Consider the following 22,288-nt stretch of genomic DNA (forward strand, 5'->3'; position numbering starts at 1 on the left):
GTGGTGTGACATTGCCATCTTCCAATCTGCCCAGAGTGCAGAGAATTTTGGTAAATCATCACCATAGCCTCGACTATAACTTCTGCCATTTCTTTCAGTACCCTGGGATGCATTCCATCAGGACCAGGGGACTTAGCTATCTTCAGGCCACAAGTTTGCTCAGCTCTACCTCTTTATGGTCCAATATTTTTCTGCAGCATTTCAACAATGCCCTTCTTCCAGAGTTCCTGCTCTTGTGAAGACAAATAATAAAAAAATACTTTCTGAGAAGATTTCTTAGTCTTTTATGTTCAGTAAAATGTAAGCTGCAGGTGGAAATTAAGCATTTCACATGTTAATAATGAAATGAAATTCATGAAAATAAAGGGAATAGAGGGACATGGATGAAATAAAGGATACATTTAGTATAAACATAAGAGATTCTGCAGATATTGGAAATCCAGAGCAACGCACACGAAATGCTGGAGGAACTCAGCAGATCAGGTAGCAACTATGGTTGGAACTAAGCAGTCAATGTTTCAGGCAAAGATCTTTCATCAGACATTTAGTACAAACTGGCAACAAGATCAGCACAACATTGTGGGCCAAATAGCCTAACCACTGCTGTATTATTCTATGACCTATATAAACTAAGATCTGATCTTTCCCCTCTACTTTCTTGGGCGTAAAATTTCTCCAAGGTTTTCCCTAACTGCTCATCCTCTTTTGAAGTCCTGGAACCCTGTCTGTTGAATTCTCCTGTCTGTATAAGATAAGAATTGTTCTAGTTTCTGAGCACAAAATTGTTTCATCATAGCCATCAGGACAGAGATTAATTTTTCCACCATCTACCTACCTTCCACTTCAGTCTTCCATACCTTCATACAGGAAGCAGTTGGGAAAATGACCCTTACCCCGATACACTTCCGATGCCTGTAATGATGCCTCCCGCAGGCACCTCCTCATCTCCGTACAGCTGGTAACCCGCAAACTGGGAAAACTCCAGGAAAGGTGACCTGGCAAATCAAACAAGTTTAACACAAAAGTAACTCCATGGTACTTCTTACTGGTAACACCCTGCCTGGATAACATGCTTCCTGTAGGAGCCTGCCCTACAGTGCGACAACATGGTTATTACAAACATGGTAGCCACCATCTTTTAGAGTAACTCATTGATGCAGCATTACACAGGCTTGCTCAGGTATGGGTACACTTCTACACTGCACCTCCACTGCTAAATAAGCACATACCTCAATGATTTAAGACTCCTTTGTTTCAGTGTAAGACCAAAATTATGATGGAATTAGAAGTCCAATGCGCACCAAATTTTTATTTTCATTCACTGCAGCAATATATTCTCAGGGCAAAAATATTACAGGTATTCTTTCTGAAAGTGTGAAACTTGAATCACAACAAAACTTGATAGAAGAAATATTTAAGTAATGGTTTTATTTACTGAGATATTAATGTTAAATTTGAACAATGATAATTTGAAGGTAATCATTTATTGGGTAACCACTACATATAGGCTGGTAAAGAAGATCCATGGCAATGTGAACAATAATGTGGACTGGTGACAAGCATCAGCCTCCCTTCCCTGAGAAACTATGAAAGCTTTAGTTTATTTATAACCATCAAAGAATATTCTGATTACCTATTCTAGTCATGTTTCCTAGCATTGGTTATTTTAAAAAAAAGTACTAACTCATGAGGAAAAGCTAAATTTTGCAGAGTTTTCAATAATAACTGATTTATCTTGGGGCACTTTAATGTACAAATATCTTTGCATTCTCCTGTGCATGACTGATACTCAATTCTTACATCAAATAAACATCTAATACATCATGAGGTTGCCATGACTTACAATTTTACATATATATTTTTAATAAAACTGAGCAGCTATATTTCTAAACAACAAACCTGAGAGAAGGAAACAGGAAATTCTTCATATATTATCTGCACTAATCTGTTTATTAATTCATAGAAATTTGGATCTAGCTTTAAAAGAAATGAAAATATTTGTTTTATGTTGTGCCCAATGAGAAACAGGTAATCTAAAAGTATTTTACAGTAGGTGTTCAGCTAGAACAATACATTTTAATTTAGATTACGTAAATATTAAATTAGATTACTTCTATTTGACTTGCTCAAGACTAAGACAAAGACAAAGAGGAAGTCTCATAACAGATCCCACAATTGTAAGAATCTGTGAATACTGGTTGTCCTTCAGAGCAGAAACCATTCACTCACCCCGGATCTAACAACTGGTCAATACGTTCTCTGGGAAGCAACTTTCCTCGGGACATGTGCCTCTGCCGAGCCTTTTCTCCTCCCCCTGTATCACAAGTAAAAGGTTACTGTAACAAACGTAACTTGACAAACAAGTCAAAATGAATACAGTGGATTCCAGTTCACTGGGCCACTCATTTGGGACAACTTTTAAAGAACAAACACTAATCGAGAGAATAGTTGGGATTCCCCTCATTTATTTGGGACAATATGTTGCATAATTGGGACAGGCGTTTGTATGGTGGTTAGACACTACACCGTGCTTAGAGCGAACAGATTTTAAATCGGATCAGAAGTGTGTGTGTGTGTGTGTCTTCAAAAAGCAGTGATTTTTGTCACTGACAGTGACCAAGAAGTAAGCTGTAAGCAATTCAAAAATGACTTGCTCACTGCAGTTTCAACCATTTAGGCTTGGAGATGCCAGAAGTGGCTGGGAGTGAAAATCAAACAATTTTAGTACTTTAGCAAGTGAGGGACTACAAAGTACTTGAAGATATCGACAGTCATCTTGAATGTTACAATGAAAATGTAAATTTGGAGGATGCAACTGTTGAAAGCATTGCATGAAGGCAGTCCATTATCTGCAATAGATGTTTATACTGATTTTGTTCATTTACAGTCAATCAAATGAACACAGCAGCGTACAGTGTATGAATTCCTCTGTCGATAACCGTTAGGAACTAAAACACAATTTTATAATACTGAAATGTTCTAGTTGTGTTGAACGTCACTTAAATACATAACTTGTTACTCAGTTTGTCTTTTTTTAATACATTTTAACTATTTCTATGAAACCTCAGCTAATAAGGGCAGCTGCTTAAATCGGCCAAACTGTACTGTCCGATGTGTCGCAATTAACCGGAATCTATTGTATTTTCATCTTGCAAATTACCAAAAACAGCTATTGTAAAAGTTAAAATAAACTCAGAGGTTAAAGGAAAACATCAAATTTGTTCTAAATACCATCAGAGCTGCTCACAGGTGCAGGTATTTTGGTTCTGATTCTAAAAATTTGACCACAATACATTAGACTTGCTAAAAGTTTTAAAAAACATTTGGATCATAAAAGTTTCATTGTGCATGTGCCTACACATGATATTGGCACCTAGTTATACAATAACTGATTTTAACATAAATCTCTGGGTTCACCATTTATTCCGGTCCATTATTGTGCATTTGCCACTGAAACTCGGGAGTGTGGAATTGTGTGTGATGCAAGGGGCTAAGAGAAACATGTGAACTCTAATTCTCCCAATATCACCAAAACAGCCCAATGGGATCAGAAGTCCTTTGAAAATCAAAAAAATACTCTAGAGTGTCCACTGTAAAGTTCTGTTCACAAACCACAAATGAGAACACAGAATGCAACTCAAAATCATATCAACCCAGTGACTATTCTCTGCACAGACTCATGCCTGTCTCTAAGTGAACATCTCTTAATACGGGTCCAATCATCTGAGCTGGAAAGCCAGAGCAATGAAACACTAGCAGCAACACAAAATCACCTTTCAGATACATAGTCCAAACCTGACTTGCTCAGGGAAATTGTCTAGAGGAATACTCCGGAACTAACCCAGTACAGAGGACAGTCACACGTCACTCGTCCACACAGGCAGCAGTACAAACGACAGTCACATGTCAATCGCCCACACAGGCAGCAGTACAGACAACAGTCACACGTCACTCGTCCACACAGACAGTAATACAGGGAACAGTCACACTTCACTCGTCCACACAGGCAGCAGTACAAACGACAGTCACATGTCAATCGCCCACACAGGCAGCAGTACAGACAACAGTCACACTTCATTCGTCCACACTGACAGTACAGACAACAGTCACACGTCACTCGTCCACACAGACAGTACAGGGAACAGTCACAGTTCACTCGTCCACACAGACAGTAATACAGGGAACAGTCACACGTCACTCGTCCACACAGGCAGCAGTACAAACGACAGTCACATGTCAATCGCCCACACAGGCAGCAGTACAGACAACAGTCACACGTCACTCGTCCACACAGACAGTACAGGGAACAGTCACAGTTCACTCGTCCACACAGACAGTAATACAGGGAACAGTCACACGTCACTCGTCCACACAGGCAGCAGTACAAACGACAGTCACATGTCAATCGCCCACACAGGCAGCAGTACAGACAACAGTCACACGTCACTCGTCCACACAGACAGTAATACAGGGAACAGTCACAGTTCACTCGTCCACACAGACAGTAATACAGGGAACAGTCACACTTCACTCGTCCACACAGCAATACAAACAACAGTCACACGTCACTCGTGTACACTGACAGTACTGAGAACAATCACATGTCATTTGTCCACACAGACAGTAATACAGGGAACAGTCACACTTCACTAGTCCACACAGACAGCAGTACAAACAACAGTCACACATCACTCGTCCACACAGACAGTAATACAGAGAACAGTCACATGTCACTCATCCACACTGACAGTAATACAGAGAACAGTCACATTTCACTCGTCCACACTGACAGTAATACAGAGAACAGTCACATGTCACTCATCCACACTGACAGTAATACAGAGAACAGTCACATTTCACTCATCCACACTGACAGTAATACAGAGAACAGTCACATTTCACTCATCCACACTGACAGTAATACAGAGAACAGTCACATTTCACTCATCCACACTGACAGTAATACAGAGAACAGTCACATTTCACTCGTCCACACAGACAACAGTACAGAGAACAGTCACACGTCACTTGTCCACACATACAGTACTGAGAACTGTCACATGTCACTCATCCAAACAGGCAGCAGTACAAATGACAGTCACACATCACTCGTCCACACAGTAATACAGAGAACAGTCAGACATCACTCGTCCACAGAGTCAGCAGTAGAGAAGACGGACACATCATTCATCCACAGCTCGCAGCAGAACACAATGCTTGGTCTCACCACCCTGCTTTACCCACATAGCGCTGCAAATTACTTTTTTAAAAGGCTAGAAAGTCCTTTATGTTACATTCCACCATTTTTACACACAGCAAGCTCCAAATCACAGTCTCTGCTACCAATAGCTAGGCCAAAAAAATCCCAGAGTAATGCAATGAAGGTGGCGATGTTTTGTAATGGGTTAGTGTAATGGGTTGGTGTAATGGGTTAGTGTAATGGGTTAGTGTAATGGGTTAGTGTAATGGGTTAGTGTAATGGGTTAGTGTAATGGGTTAGTGTAATGCTTTACAGAGCCAGCAACCTGGGTTTATTTCTACTTTTGTCTGTAAGGAGTTTGTACACACCCCCTATAACTGCATGGGTTTCCTCCAGATGATCCAGGTCCTTTCTACAGTCCAAAGATGTCTGAGTTATCTTGTGGGCGCACTGTGCTACTGCCAGAAGCATGGTGACGTTTGCAGGCTGCCCCCAGCCCATGCTCAGACTGTGTTGATCGTTGACACAAACAACACATTTCATTGTATGTATCGTCATTTCAACGTAAATATGACAAATAAAGCTAATTTTTCTCTGAATTTCAATAATTTTCACTAAATATGTGGAAACTCATTGAATATTACTTTACGTTTTTGAAAACTCACCCAATCTGATTTTCTCTGCTCGTTCATTCAATTCTGCCACTAATATCTTCATTCTTTTATGATTTTCCTTGAAGGTAAACAGAGATTTGAGGATAAGCTTGGACAGTTTATTTTCACCCAGTGTCTTTTACAGTAATTCATATGTATAAAGCGTATTTTTAACTTAGACGAGGTAAAGTGACAAACAATTGCATTCCATGGTAAAAAAAATGCCATTGCTAATAAATTCATACACTAACTCATAGGCACTATGGCAGCCTAGCAGTTAGCATGACACGATTACAGCTCAGGGCGTCAGAGTTCTGCGTTCATTTCCAGTGCCATCTGTGAGGAGGGTGTACGTTCTCCCCTTGAGCGCATGGGTTTCCTCTGGGGGCTCCCGTTTCCTCCCACAGTCCAAGGGTGTAGCAGTCAGTACGTGACTTGGTTACTGTAAACTGCCCCGTGATTACGCGAGGATTAAACAGGTGGGTTGCTGGGTGCACAGCTCACTGGGCCTGTTCCACACCGTATCTCTAATAAATAAATACATAAAAACTCAGCATCAATGGACAGGAGAGGCGCTCTGTGTTATGGAATGCAACTGAAAATGAAGGTTCCTTCTTACAGGTTTGCCTGGCCTGTAGGGGTGTTTCTCCACGTTCATTCGCACTCACAAGACCGACATTACTGAGGGGCCAATCTAGTAAGGAGGTGAGGAAGAAACTGAAAAAACCACACACAGCTGTACAAGTACAAAATTAAAGCTATTCAGCTCAGGGGCAATTTCCGGTGGACATTAAATACTACATCCACAAATTAATAGTAAAAGAAAACTGACAATCACTCAGAATGTGACTGACAAACACGAGAAAATCTGCAGATGCTGGAAATCCAAGCCACACACACAGAATGCTGGAGGATCTCAGCAGGTGAGGTAGCATCCATGGACCCTTCATCAGGACTGAAAAAAAAGCTGAGAACTCACAGTAAGAAGGTGGGAGAAGGGGAGGAACAAGTACAAGGTGACAGTTGATAGGTGAATCCGGAAAAGGGGTTGGGGTGAGGTAATGAGCTGGGAAGTTGATTGGTGGAAGAGATAAATGGCCAGAGAAGGGGGAATCTAATAAGAGCAGGTAGAAGACCTTGAAATAAAGGGAAAGGGGAGGTGATGGGCAGGCAAGGAGATGAGGTGAGGGAATGGTGAAGGGGCCAATTGCCATAAGTTCAAGAAATTGACGTTCATGCCATCAGGTTGGAGTCTATCCAGATGAGTATAAGGTGTTCCTCCTCCAACCTGAGTGTGGCCTCATTGCAGCAGTAGAGGAGGCCATGGACTGACATGTTGGCATGGGAATGGGAAGTAGACTTGAAGTGTGTGGCCAACGGGAGATCCCACTTTTTCCGGTCGATGGACTGTAGGTGCTCAGCAAAGCAGTCTCCCAATCTACACCGGGTCTCACCAATATACAAAAAGCAACACAGGGGGCAGCAGGTACAGTAGCTGACCCAAGCACACTTACAGGTGAAGTGTCACCTCACCTGGAATGACTGTTTGCATGCAGCTGCAACTTCTAACAATCAGTGTTAAGCAGTTGGAGCTGGACATGGATGAACTCCAGATCGTTCAGGATGTTGATGTCAGGGATAAGTTTAGGTACAGAGGTGTCGTCAGGGTACGTTTTTCTACGCAGAGAGTGGTGAGTGGGTGGAATGGGCTGCTGGCGACAGTGGTGGAGTCTGATACGATAGGGACTTTTAAGAGACTTCTGGATAGGTACATGGAGCTTAGAAAAATAGAGGGCTATGGGTAACCTTAGGTAATTTCTAAGTAAGTACATGTTCGGCAGAGCATTGTGGGCCGAAGGGCCTGAATTGTGCTGTAGGCTTTCTATGTTTCTATGCTGAGCAGTGATAAACAGGAGATATAGAGAGGTAGTCACACCTTTCAAGTGCAAGTCACAGGAAATTGGGTGACAGTCAGGAAGGGGAAAGGGGTTAGGGATCAGAGCACCCCTGTGGACATTCCTCTCAACAATAGGTATATCACTTCGGATACTGTTGGGGCGGGGTTGACATAAAAGAGGAAAGTGACGGTAGTCAGGTCTCTGGCACTGAGTCTGCCTCTGTGAATCAGAAGGGAAAGGGGGAGAACAGGCACGCTGTAGTGAGAGGGGATTTGTTAGTTAGGGGAGTGCACATGTGCCGGTCATGCATGCAGCCTGTTATAGTTGCTCCGTAGTTTCTTACTTTTAAACTTTTTAACTTAGTTATGTGTGGTATTTTTTTTCTCACGGTAACACGTTGAAGCTGCACCCTCTCTAACATGCTGGTGGAGAGAGTTTTACTTGTTTTTTTTAGCGCTGGAGATAGTTACATTCGGACACGTCTCGTTAGCGTGGCAGCAGGATGGCCGCATTGTTTATTTAACCAATCTCCCCCGGGATCAATAAAGTATGACTATGACTATGAGTGGGCAGGAGGCTCTGTAGGTGAGAACAAGATTCCCAGATGCTTCGTTGCCTCCTGGGTGTTAGAGTCCAGGATATCTTGGATCGAGTCCTCAGCATTCTTAAGTGGGAGAGTGAACAGCCAGAAGTTGTGGTCCATGTAGGTACCAATGACCTGGGCAGAACGAGTGATGAGGTCATAGGAATTTCAGGGAGTTACCTCCAGGGTTGTGATCTTAGGACTCCTACCATTGCCACGTACTAGTGAGGCCAGAACTAGGAAGATTATCACAGTTTAATACATGGCTAAGGAGTTGGTGTAGGAGGGAGGGCATAAGATTTCTGGATCATTGAGCTCTCTTCCAGTGAAGGTAGGACTTGTACAGTAGGGTTGAATCTGTGATGAGATGTTGGCATTGATTTCAAGATGACCAGATTATAAAAGCAAGGTTGTAATGTTGAGACTTTATGAAGCATTGGTGAGGCCTCACTTGGAGTATTGTGAGCAGTTTTGGACCCCTTATTTTAGAAAGAATATGCTGAAAATGGAGGTTCACAAAAATGATTCCAGGATTGAATGGCTTGTCATGTGAAAAGCACTTTATGGTTTGGGACTCTATTCACTAGAATTCAGAAGAATGAGGGGTGACCTCATTCATACCTATCGAGTGGTGAAGGGCCTTGATAAGAGTGCATGTGGAGAGGATGTTTCCTATGACAGATGCGTCTAAGACCAAAGGATGCAGCCTCAGAATAGTGGGGCATTCTTTTAGAATGGAATGAGGAGGAGATTATTTAAATAGTGAGAGTGTTGAATCTGTGGAATTCTTTGTGTAAAGCAGCTGTGGGGGCCAAATCTCTGTATATTTAAGATAGCGGCTGATAGACGCTTGATTGATCAGGGCATGAAGGGATATGGAGAGAAGACAGCAGATTGGGACTAAGAGGAAAATTGGATCAGTCAGTATGAAATGGCAGACTCGATGGGCCAAATGGCCTAATTTGTCCATCTGCCTCTCTACCAGAGGACTTTAGGTTCAGACCCAGGGAATAATTGTCAAATACAGTTTACTTAAAAGTACATACTATTTATGAGCAAGCTTACATTGCTCAGTTGAACCACAGAATCATGGGCAAATCTGCAAGTCAAGTGAGCCCCCGGTACTGCATGGGGATGCTGTTATACATTCGTTATCACATACATACTCCGATTGTTGCTGGGCGTCCTTGGCAGCTTTCCCATGCAACAAGCACTTCTTTGTTCACTAGTTATCTCTGCAACATTATTAGCCAAGCTGCAAATAAGTCAGTTAGGTTTTAGTGCTTTTAATTCTGCATATAATTTCTCAGATCCTGCTCCTATGTATTATGGTCTTATGATTTGGGGCCCTGAATCGTAGTGAGACACTAGTTCCGCTTGCAAGGATAAGCAGCAGGAGGGAGATCAGTGAGGAGGGACAAATGCAGAAGGGAGTTGCGTAGGGAGTGATCCCTGTGGAAAGCAGAAACTGGGGGAACAGAAAGATGTGCTTGGTGGTGGGATCCCGTTGGAGATGGCAGAAGTTACGGAGAATTATGTGCTGGACGCAAAGGCTGATGGGGTGGTAGGTGAGGGCTAGAGGAACTCTGTCCTTCGTGGGGTGGTGGGAGGATGGGGTGAGGGCAGGTACGCACAAAATGGAAGGGATGCGGGTGTGGGTGAAGGAAGAGGCTAAAGAAAGAGGTGACTGTTTACTCCTTTCTATAGATTCTGCCTCGCCTGCTAAGTTCCTCCAGCACTTTGTGTCTGTGTCTGTTGCATTATACGACTGATTTGGATACAAAACATGGGAGTGTTGATGGGAAGAGGAAGGAATGATAGGAAGGATGGTCGTCACAGATCACAGCTGGTGCAGCAAGTTAGAAATCAAATATGGTTGACTAAAAAACCATTAGACATAGGAGCAGAATTAAACCATTTGGCCATCAAGACTGCTCCGTCATTCCATAATGACTGAATTATTATCCCTTTCAACCCCATTCTCCTGCCTTCTTCCCATAACCTTTGATACCCTGGTTAATCAACAACCTGTCAACCTCCACCTTAAATATACCCACTGATTTGCTTCTCCAGCTGCCTGTGGCAATGAATTCCAGATTCACCATTCTCTGGATATAGAAATTTTTTCTCATCTCCATTCTAAATGGCTATCCCTCTATTCTGAAGCTGTGACCTCTGGTCCTAAGTTTCCCCACTATAGGAAACATCCTCTCTATATGCACTCTTTTCGGCCTTTCAATATTCAATAGGTTTCAATGAGATCCTCCCTCAATCTGCTAAACTGTAGTGAGTACAGACCCAGAACCATCAAACACTCCTCATATGATAACCCTTCCATTCTTGGGATCAATCTTGTGAACCTCCTCTGGACCCTCTCCAATGCCAGCACATCTTTTCTGAGATTAAAGTTTTTTGATTCGGAGCAAGAAGGCTGCGGGTGGAACGGCTAAGGATTTCCGGAGCGAAGGCAGTTTTACTACTCAGGGTAAAAGAGAGGCAAGACTGCAGATGCGCGTGACGTCAGCAGTAGAGAGGGAAAAGTTTAAAAAGAAGACCGCCATATCCAGTGGGCAGCCAAGTGAGAGGTAGCAGAGTGATAGGGCTTTGGCTCAACGGGCTTAGGTGGGAATGAGGCGAGGTAGGTCTACCTGTGTTAATTGTGGAAAAGAGGCAGTATGTGTGTGAGCAACAACAGGAATTCTGCAGATGCTGGAAATTAGAGCAACACACATCAAAGTTGCTGGTGAACACAGCAGGCCAGGCAGCATCTCTAGGACGAAGGGTCCTGATGAAGGGTCTCAGCCTGAAATGTCGACTGTACCTCTTCCTAGAGATGCTGCCTGGCCTGCTGCATTCACCAGCAACTTTGATGTGTGTTGCTAGTATGTGTGTGAGGCTGGTGTTCTGTGCTCGGTGTCGGATGTGGGAGGCCCTGGAGTCTCCCAGCCTCCCGGACGGCCCTATCTGCACCCCGTGTGTCGAGCTGCAGCTCCTAAGGGACTGTGTTAGGGAACTGGAGATACAGCTCCATGACCTTCGTCTGGTCAGGGAGAGCCAGGAGGTGATAGAGAGGAGTTATAGGCAGGTGGTCACACCAGGGTGTTAGAGTGATTTTGGGTAGATGATTCATTTACACTTAAATGGCTTGGCCACCAGTCTTCTGTTTGACAAAGTACTGTGGATTGAGTTCATAACAATGCATTTCCTAAAAGCTGTGAATACCAGACGCTGCTGATGCCGTAGTTTCACCAGATGCTATAGATTCGAAGATAGTATTATCTATACTTTATAAATATAAATTGTCCTGTATGTTAGCATGTAAAACACCAAATAAATGTATTGTGGATTTAACTTGCATTCCTAGAGGCTGTGAGTACCAACCCAGATATGCAGGCGTCAGGAGGAAAGGATGAAGTCAGAAGGTGTGATGTTTTGTATGTAGCTTCAAAAGAAAGCATTGTTTATGCATTGTTTATACTTTGTAAATAGGGATTGCACTTTGTGTTTAGCAAGTAAATATCGAGCCCACATTGGGCTAGCAGACCTTTCCACTGAAAGCGTCTCCGTCTGTATGATGCCTGCTGAACCTTGTTTCGTCAAATAAAGAAGCTGCTTTGTATCTACCATTAGCTCTTCGATGATCTCATTCACGCCACAACCGGGGCCACGGGAGACAGACAAGTGGGTCACAGTCAGGAGAGGGAAGGGGAAGAGTCAGGTACCAGAGAGTACCCCTGTGGCTGTCCCCCTTGACAATAAGTACTCCTGTTTGAGTACTGTTGGGGGGGACAGCCTTCCTGGGGGAAGCAACAGTGGCCGTGCCTCTGGCACAGAGTCTGGCCCTGTGGCTCAGAAGGGTAGGGAAAGGAAGAGGAAGGCAGTAGTGATAGGGGACTCTATAGTTAGGGGTCAGACAGCCGATTCTGTGGACGCAGGAAAGAAACACGGATGGTAGTTTGCCTCCCAGGTGTCAGGGTCTGGGATGTTTCAGATCGCGTCCAAGATATCCTGCAGTGGGAAGGAGAACAGCCAGAGGTCATGGTACATATTGGTACCAATGACATAGGTAGGAAAAGGGAAGAGGTCCTGGAAAGAGACTACAGGGAGTTAAGAAGGAAGTTGAGAAGCAGGACCGCAAAGGTAGTAATCTCGGGATTACTGCCTGTGCCACGTGACAGTGAGTCTCGGAATAGAATGAGGTGGAGGATAAATGCGTGGCTGAGGGATTGGAGCAGGGGGCAGGGATTCAGACTTCTGGATCATTGGGACCTCCTTTGGGGCAGGTGTGACCTGTACAAAAAGGACGGGTTGCACTTGAATCCCAGGGGGACCAATATCCTGGTAGGGAGGTTTGCTAAGGCTACTGGGGAGAGTTTAAAAGAGAATTGTTGGGGGGTGGGAACTGAACTGCAGAGGCTGGGGAAGAGGCGGTTGGCTCACAAATAGAGAAAGCTTGGAGACTCTGTGAGAGGGAGGATAGGCAAGTGATAGAGAAGGGACGCGCTCAGACAGACGGTTTGAGATGTGTATACTTTAGCGCAAGTATTGTGAACAAAGCGGATGAGCTTAGAGCGTGGATCAGTACTTGGAACTGACATGGCAGCCATTACAGAGACTTGGATGGTTCAGGGACAGCAATGCTTACTTCAAGTGCCGGGTTTTAGATGTTTCAGAAAGGACAGGGAGGGAGGCAAAAGAGGTGGGGGCGTGGTACTGTTGATCAGAGATAGTGTCATGGCTGCAGAAAAGGTGGAAGTCATGGAGGGATTGTCTACGGAGTCTCTGTGGGTGGAGGTTAGGAACAAGAAGGGGTCAATACCTTCACTGGGTGTTTTTTTATAGGCCTCCCAATAGTGACAGGGATATTGAGGAGCAGATAGGGAAAAGGATCCTGGAAAGGTGTAATAATAACAGAGTTGTTGTGATGAGAGATTGTAATTTCCCAAATATCGACTGGCATCTCCTAGAGCACGTGGTTTAGATGGGGTGGAGTTTGTTAGGGGCGTTCAGGAAGGTTTCTTGACACAATATGTAGATAAGCCTACAAGAGGAGAGACTGTACTTGATTTGGTATTGGGAAATGAACCTGGTCAGGTGTCAGATCTCTCAGTGGGAGAGCATTTTAGAGACAGTGATCACAATTCTATCTCCTTTATAATAGCATTGGAGAGAGATAGGAACAGACAAGTTAGAAAAGCATTTAATTGGAGTAAGGAGAATTATGAGGCTATCAGGCAGGAAATTGGAAGCTTAAATTGGGAACAGATGTTCTCAGGGAAAAGTACGGAAGCAATGTGGCAAATGTTCAGGGGATATTTGTGTGGAGTTCTGCATAGGTACGTTCCAATGAGACAGGGAAGTTATGGTAGGGTACAGGAACTGTGGTGTAGTCAAGAAGAAAAGAAAAGCTTACAAAAGGTTCAGAGAGCTAGGTATTGTTAAGATATCTAGAAGATTATAAGGCTAACAGGAAGGAGCTTAAAAAGGAAATTAGGAGAGCCAGAAGGGGCCATGAGAAGGCCTTGGCGAGCAGGATTAAGGAAAAACCCAAGGCATTCCACAAGTATGTGAAGAGCAAGAGGATAAGACATGAAAGAACAGGACCTATGAAGTGTGACAGTGGGAAAGTGTTCATGGAACCGGAGGAAATAGCAGAGGTACTTAAAGAATACTTCATTTTAGTATTCACTATGGAAGATGATCTTGGTGATTGTAGTGATGACTTGCAGTGGACTGAAAAGCTTGAGCATGTAGATATTAAGAAAGAGGATGTGCTGGAGCTTTTGGAAAGCATCAAGTTGGATAAGTCGCCGGGACCGGATGAGATGTACCCCAGGCTGCTGTGGAAGGTGAGGAAGGAGATTGCTGAGCCTCTGGCGATGATCTTTGAATCATCAATGGGGACGGGAGAGGTTCCGGAGGATTGGAGGGTTGCGGATGTTGTTCCTTTATTCAAGAAAGGGAGTAGAGATAGCCTAACCTAGGAAATTCTAGACTAGTGAGTCTTACTTCAGTGGTTGGTAAGTTGATGGAGAAGATCCTGAGAGGCAGGATTTATGAACATTTGGAGAGGTATAATATGATTAGGAATAGTCAGCATGACTTTGTCAAGGGCAGGTTGTGCCTTACGAGCCTGATTGAATTTTTTGAGGATGTGACTAAACACATTGATGAAGGAAGAGCAGTAGATGTAGTGTATATGGATTTCGGCAAGGCATTTGATAAGGTACCCCATGCAAGGCTTATTGAGAAAGTAAGGAGGCATGGGATCCAAGGGGATATTGCTTTGTGGATCCAGAACTGGTTCGTCCACAGAAGGCAAAAAGGGTGGTTGTAGACGGGTCATATTCTGCATGGAGGTCGATGACCAGTGGTGTGCCTCAGGGATCTGTTCTGGGACCCTCACTCTTCGTGATTTTTATAAATGACCTGGATGAGGAAGTGGAGGGATGGGTTAGTAAGTTTGCTGATGACACAAAGGTTGGAGGTGTTGTGGATAGTGTGGAGGGCTGTCGGAGGTTACAGCGGGACATTGATAGGATGCAAAACTGGGTTGAGAAGTGGCAGATGGAGTTCAACTCAGATAAGTGTGAGGTGGTTCATTTCGATAGGTCAAATATGATGGCAGAATATTGTAATAATGGTAAGACTCTTGGCAGTGTGGAGGATCAGAGGGATCTTGGGGTCCGAGTCCATAGGACGCTCACAGCAGTTGCGCAGGTTGACTCTGTAATTAAGAAAGCATACGGTGCATTGGCCTTCATTCATTGTGGAATTGAATTTAGGAGCCGAGAGGTAATGTTGCAGCTACAGGTGTCCCCCGCTTTTCGAACGTTCGCTTTACGAAACCTCACTGTTATGAAAGACCTACATTAATACCCTGTTTTCGCTTTCAGAAGGTGTTTTCACTGTTATGAAAAAAAAAGCAGCGCGCGATAAAAAATCAGCACGTGAAAAAATCAGCGCCCGATAAAAGGCAGCGCGCGCCCCGAGCAGCCACTCTCCCCCAGATTCTCGCCAGCATTGCTTAATCACGAGCCTGTGAGCAGCCGTTTGCAAGATGAGTCCTAAGGTATCGGAAAAGCCTGAAAGAGCTCGTAAGGGTGTTACACTTAGCGTAAAACTAGACATAACTAAGCATTTTGATTGTGGTGAACGAAGTAAGGACAAAGTGAGTTTGGCTTGTGGAAGCTGACGAAGATGATGTTGAAGAGGTTTTGGCATCCCATGACCAAGAACTGACAGATGAAGAGCCGATGCAATTGGAACAAAAAAGGATAACAATCGAAACCGAATGAGTAATGATAAAGCACGACTTTAATTTTGAAAGGGTACGTAGGTTTAGGAGATATTTGCAGGATGGTTTGAGTCCTTACAAAGAACTGTGTGATAGAAAAATGCGCGAGGCTCAGCAGTCAAGCAAGCCTTCCACATCAGCCACAGCAGACGACGAACCTCGAACTTCGACATCGAGGCGGGCAGAGATAGAAGAAGGTGAGCTGCCTGTTCTAATGGAAACAGAAGATGACGAGATGACACCACTGTGTCCCACCACCCCAACCCCTAGGCCACAAACAGATACCGATTCGCGGAGAATGCAATGGTAGCCAGGAGGCACGCAGCACATCTTTAAGAAAAAAGCCGAAATAAACATGCTAATTAATTAGGTGCCGCCGACACGTAATTGTCGGCCCAGATCAGAGACGACACAATTGGAAATCGGCACTGATCTGGGCTGACAATTACATGTCAGGCGGCACCTAATTAATTAGCTTGTTTATTTCGGCTTTTTTCTTAAAGATATGCTGTGTGCCTCTCGGCTACTGCTGCATTCCTGCATGCTTCGTGGCAATGTATCGCTCGGTGGCCTGGAGGGTGGGGGCCACTGCACCACCCAACCTGCGACGACTCAGTCTAACACACCTTCATCAGTGTGCTCGGCAAGCTATCTTCCCGATTCTCGTGATACTACACTGTACATACATTATTTCTACTTTATATTGGCTGTGTATTTTTATGTGTTACAGGTGTGCCCCGCTTTTCGAACGTTCGTTTTACGAAACCTCACTGTTACGAAAGACCTACATTAGTACCCTGTTTTCGCTTTCAGAAGGTGTTTTCACTGTTACAAAGAAAATCAACGCGCGATAAAAAATCAGTGCGCGATAAAAGGCAGCGCGCACCCTGAGCAGCCACTCTCCCCCAGATTCGGAACGGCATTGCTTAAACACGAGCCTGTGAGCAGCTGTTTGCAAGATGAGTTCTAAGGTGTCGGAAAAGCCTGAAAGAGCTCTTAAGGGTGTTACGCTTAGCGTAAAACTAGACATAATTAAGTGTTTCGGTCGTGGTGAACAAAGTAAGGACAAAGTGAGTTTGGCTTGTGGACGCTGACGAACATGATGTTGAAGAGGTTTTGGCATCCCATGACCAAGAACTGATAGATGAAGAGCTGATGCAATTGGAAGAGGAAAGAATAACAATCGAAACCGAATGCAGTAGCTAACGGACCGAAAGTGAAGTCGCCCAGGAACTGAACGTGAAGCAACTGTGTGAGATTTTTGCTGCAATGATAAAGTACAACTTTAATTTTGAAAGGGTATGTAGGTTTAGGGGATATTTCCAGGATGTTTTGAGTCCTTACAAAGAACTGTGTGATAGAAAAATACTTGAGGCTCAGCAGTCGAGCAAGCCTTCCACATCAGCCACAGCAGACGATGAACCTCGACCTTCGACATCGAGGCAGGCAGTCATAGGAGAAGATGAGCTGCCTGCCCTGATCGACGATGAGATGACACCCCCGCGTCCCACCATCCCAAACCTCGGGCCCCAGACAGATACTATACCAATTCGCAGAGAATGCAGGGGTAGCCAGGATGCACACAGCACATCTTTAAGAAAAAAGCTGAAATAAACATGCTAATTAATTAGGTGCCGCCTAGCACATAATTGTCGGCCCAGATCAGTGCCGATGCAATCGGCAATCGCCTCTGATCAGCACCGACATTTACGTGCCGGGCAGCACCTAATTAATTAGCATGTTTATTTCGGCTTTTTTCTTAAAGATGTGCTGTGTGCCTCCCGGCTACCCCTGTGTGTTTCGCAGCAATGTATCAGTTGGCAGCCTGGAGGGTGGGGGCCACTGCACCACCCCAACCTGCGACGACTCAGTCTAACACACCAATATCAGTGTGCTCGATGTCTTCCCAATTGCGGTAAGTGATACTACACTGTACATACATTATTTCTACTTTATATAGGCTGTGTATTTTTACATGTTATTTGGTAGATTTGGCAGCTTCATAGTTTAAAGGTTACTGGGGAGCGCGCTTATGCCAACAGCGCTTGCGTGAGATTTTCTGCCGAGAGCGTTTTCACTACGGAGATCTATGCAGGCAATCGTTGTAGAGAAGTATTTCTACTTTATATAGGCTGTGTATTTATCATATCATTCCTGCTTTTACTATGTGTTACCGTTATTTTAGGTTTTATGTGTTATTTGGCATGATTTGGTAGGTTATTTTTGGGTCTGCGAACACTGAAAAAATTTTCCCATATAAATAAATGGTAATTGCTTCTTCGCTTTACGACATTTCCGCTTACGAACCGTTTCATAGGAACGCTCTACCTTCGGATGGCGGGGGAAACCTGTATATGGTATTGGTGGCACTTGAGAAATCAAAAAAACATGATCTTCACAGTGTTGTCCTGCTTATCCAAATGGGAGTAGGCTCTGTTCAGCAGGTAGATGACAACATCATCAACTCCAGTGAGCACCTGATAGGCAAACGCAGGGGATCGAGGGCTGATCTGACCAGGGGTCTGAGCTGAGCCAGGACCAGCCTGTCTACATGATGTATGTGGTCACGGCCACTGGATGGTAGTCATTCAAGACTTTCGAATGGATCTTCTCGGCACCGGCACCACACATGATGCTTTCCATCCTTTCCAGGCTGAGACTCAGATTGAAAATGCCTTGGAAAGCTCCATCCAGCTGCTCAGCACACTCCTTCAGGACCTTGAGGCTCACACCATCCAGTCCCTATGCTTTGCCGTGTCTGAATTTCCCCAGAGTCCTCTCACCTGCTCAGTAGTGAAGATGAGTCCATGATGACCGGGGAGTTGGTGGAAAGTGGGGGCTGGGGAAGGTGAAGGTGAAGATCGGGGCGAAATGTGGAGGTGTAGATGGTAGGTGCAGGGCAAGGAGGGGATGTTGACTGTGGTAGTCTGCGTTGTTCATCTACATGATGAAATTGTCCTCTACTGTGCCTATTATCTTGTTTTCTATTAATTAATTAATTATTGCACTGCCCTGCACTGTTTTGTGCACTTTATGTAGTCCTGTGTAGGTCTGTAGTCTAGTGTAGTTTTTGTGTTGTTTTACATAGTCTAGTGTAGCCTTGAGTTGTCTCACACAGTCTAGTGTATTTCTGTTGTTTCATGTAGCACCATGGTCCTGGAGGAACATTGTTTTGTTTTTACTGTGTACTGTGTACGGAAATCGATTTTTGAGAACGAGAGGGAGAGGGAGAGGGAGAGCGAGCATCCTGATTGGTTTCTCTTTGTGCTAAGAGTGGTCTCCAACCACCGGGCCACGAGGAAACGATATGATTTGGCGATATGAAACGATATGAGTCAGCTGCACCTTTCCTCATTCCCTGTCACGCACTGTTGAGCTTGCAAATGACGGTGGGCTGAAAAATATGTTTGACATAACACCTCTGCTGGCATTCTGAATCAAACTCAAGGCTGAATATCCTGAGATAGCCACGAAAGCACTGAAGACGTGCTTCCATTTCCAACATTTTTCTGTGAAGCAGGCTTTTCTGCAATGAATGCAACGAAAACTAAATTGCGGAATAGACTGGACATAAGGAGCCCCCTTCGAGTATCGCTGTCTCCCATCACCCCTCGATAGGACCGTCTTGTTGCAGGAAAACAAGCCCAGGGCTCGCACTGATTCAGCGATATTGGTGTGTTGCAATGATTTTGTATGTTCATACGGGGAAAATATGTGCCATGTGTTTAATATCCAAACGTTACTTAAAATGTTATGATGCTATTGACTTATAACTGACTTATTACTATATTCATGCGAGGAAGATATGCGCTGTGTGTTTAATATTAAATTCATAAGATAAACCCTTTTAGAAACAAAATTGAGTGTATTAGCCACTTATAAGTGACTTATAGGTTGACTTATCACGTATATTCCGGTCGTGATTAACCCGCCCCCGGTCAGCCGGTCCGCAAGAATATTGTCAATATTAAACGCAATTTCTGCGGTGCAAAAAAGGTTGGGGACCACTGCTAAGTAGACCTATCAGTTTTCTCTGTAGGTGGGCGTTACAGTCGACCTCAAAAATAATGACAGTGTTGCTCGCTGCACTGTTTGCAACAGTGACTTTTCTATTGCCCATGGTGGGTTAAGACTTTGAGGTGAGTTTAACAGGTGTCGTTACAGCATAGCTAACGTTATTTAAACTAGCTAGCTACGTGATGAGGCCAAACTCTCTGTAGACTTGCTTAAAGTTGTAATGGAATAAACATGATAATATAAGTACATATTTTAATGTCACATATTCTGCATATACCCAACTCGGTTTACAGAATAGACATAATCACTAAACAAAGTATTACATACACCCGTGGAGGTCGACCGGGGGGCGGGGGTGCCACCTCCCTGAAATGAGTGGGATGTCTGCCAATTTCACATTTTGCAATAACATCCAAGGTCGGGCGAACAGTCTGTTTCTGTAAAGCCCCGCTGTAGTAGAGATTCCAGGCTGTTTCACCCTGACCTCGGCAGCTACACCCGTCCGTTCCCTTTTCCGTCCCATCAGGCGTCGCATCGCACGGGACTCGGATGCGGGCAAGTCCGGGGATCGGGTGCGGCCTACCTTGAAGAGAGCGGAACCGGCCTCAGCCTCGGTGCCCACTGTCACCGCCTTGTCGTCGTGGAAACCGCGGAGCCCGTGCTTCCCCCAGGCCCGCGCTCTGCCCATCCAGGGCCGCAGCCTGGCCACCCGCTGCATTCCGACCCGCTCCTTCCCAGCCGCCGGCTCTGCAAACAACCGGGCTCCTCCCGCTCTGCTTCACTGGTGGATCCGGCGTAGGCCCGTCCCCTAAAGACAAAGCTCCCGCCCCGGTGCTGAGCAGATCCCCTGCCCATCGACAATGTCACAGACTCCTCGTGTCCTTAATACCCCTCCCTCACCCTTAGCAGAGATTCTGCTGTCTGGTGCCAAGCAGATCCCCTTCCCAATGAGGATCAGTCACCCCTGTATGTCCTTAATGTCTCATGTCCTTCCTACCCCTCTGCAGGGACCCACCCGTCCAGTGCCAAGCAGATCCCCTTCCCAATGAGGGTCACTCCTACATGTCCTTTCTACCCCTCTCCCGTTCCCCCCTCTGCACCCGTCCAGGCTTTGCAGATCCCCTTCCTAACGAGGGTCACTCCTACATGTCCTTCCTACCCCTCTCCCGTTCTCCCCTCTGCAGGGACCCACCCGTCCAGTGCCAAGCAGATCCCCTTCCCAATGAGGGTCACTCCTACATGTCCTTCCTACCCCTCTCCCGTTCCCCCCTCTGCAGGGACCCACCCATCCTGTGCTTTGCAGATACCCTTCCCATTGAGGAACACACCAACAAGATCCCTAACTTCTTCAAACCCCTCCCACCCATATTTCTCCCTCTAAAGGGATCTTCCTGTCTCGGTGCTGAACAAACTGCTGTGGAAGACACTAGCAGTATGCCTGATGTTGTAGTGTGTGAACGAAGAGAAGTGGGTGCAGTTACTGTTAAAAGAGACAGGGTGCTCAATAAGATAGCTACATAAGTCACCCGGACCAGAGGAACTGCACCCTAGGGTTCTGAAAGAGGTAGCGTTAGAGATTGTGGTAGCATGAAAAATGGTCTTTCAAAAATCATTGGACTCTGGCATGGTGCCAGAGGACTGGAAAATTGCAAGTGTTACACCACTCTTAAAGAAAGGAGGAAGGCAGCAGAAAGGAAATTATAGACTAGTTAGCCTGACCTCAGTGGTCAGGAAGATGTTAGAGTCAATTGTTAAGGATGAAGTTGTGGAGTATTTGGTGACACAGGATAAGATAGTACTAAGTCAGCATGGTTTCCTTCATGGAAAATCCTGCCTGACAGACCTGTTAGAATCCTTTGAGAATATTACAAGGATAGATAAAGGGATGCAGTGGATGTTGTATATTCGAACTTTCAGAAGGCCTTTGACAAGGTGCCACACATGAGGCTGCTTACCAAGTTAAGAGCCCGTGGTATCACAGGAAAATTATTGGTAATGGTTAGAACATTGGCTGATTGGTAGGAGGCAGCGATCCTTTTCTGGTTGGCTGCCAGTGACTAATAGTGTTCCGCAGGGGTTAGCGTTGGGGCCACTTCTGTTTGTGCTGTATATAAATGATTTAGAGGATGGAATAATGGCTTTGTTACCATCAAGTTTGCAGATGGTATGAAGATTGGTGGAGGGGCAGGTACTGTTGAGGAAATAGGTAGGATGTAGAAGGACTTAAAGTGGGCCAGTAAGTGGCAAATGAAAGACAATGTTGGAATATTCACGGTCATGCACTTTGGTAGTAGAAATAAATGTGCAGACTACTTTCTAAACAGGGAGAAAATACAGGAATCTGAGATGCAGAGGGACTTAGGAGTCCTTGTGCAGAATACCCTGAAGGTTAACTTGCAGGTCAAGTCAGTAGTGAGGAAGGCAAATGCCATGATAGCATTCATTTCAAGAGGTCTAGAGCAAGGGCGTGATGCTGAGGCTTTATGAGGCCCTCACCTTGAGTATTGCGAAGAGTTTTGGGCCCTTCAAGTGGTTTTATAAGAGGAAATAGTGATGAGCAATAAATAGTTTTCCTACGTTTCAAAGAATGTATTAATACATATTTTTATAAGCGAAATAGATTAAAGAATCATGGCTGTC

At 44.8% G+C, this 22,288-nt stretch overlaps 1 protein-coding gene across 1 annotated transcript in view; it reads right to left on the minus strand.

Annotated features, from left to right (window-relative positions):
• Window positions 1-20,444, minus strand: part of mccc2 (methylcrotonyl-CoA carboxylase subunit 2) — a 122,152-nt gene extending 101,708 nt beyond the window's left edge. The window contains exons 1-4 of the mRNA XM_063069259.1: window positions 20,232-20,444; window positions 5,866-5,932; window positions 2,230-2,314; window positions 894-995 (exon numbers count right to left, since the gene is read on the minus strand). Coding sequence (XP_062925329.1) covers window positions 894-995; window positions 2,230-2,314; window positions 5,866-5,932; window positions 20,232-20,366 — 389 coding nt within the window. The 5' untranslated portion in view covers window positions 20,367-20,444. The remainder of the gene's footprint in view (window positions 1-893; window positions 996-2,229; window positions 2,315-5,865; window positions 5,933-20,231) is intronic.
• Between the last annotated feature and the right edge of the window lie 1,844 nt (window positions 20,445-22,288).

Source organism: Mobula hypostoma, chromosome 16 (genome assembly GCF_963921235.1).
Source record: "Mobula hypostoma chromosome 16, sMobHyp1.1, whole genome shotgun sequence".
Taxonomy (NCBI): domain Eukaryota; kingdom Metazoa; phylum Chordata; class Chondrichthyes; order Myliobatiformes; family Myliobatidae; genus Mobula; species Mobula hypostoma.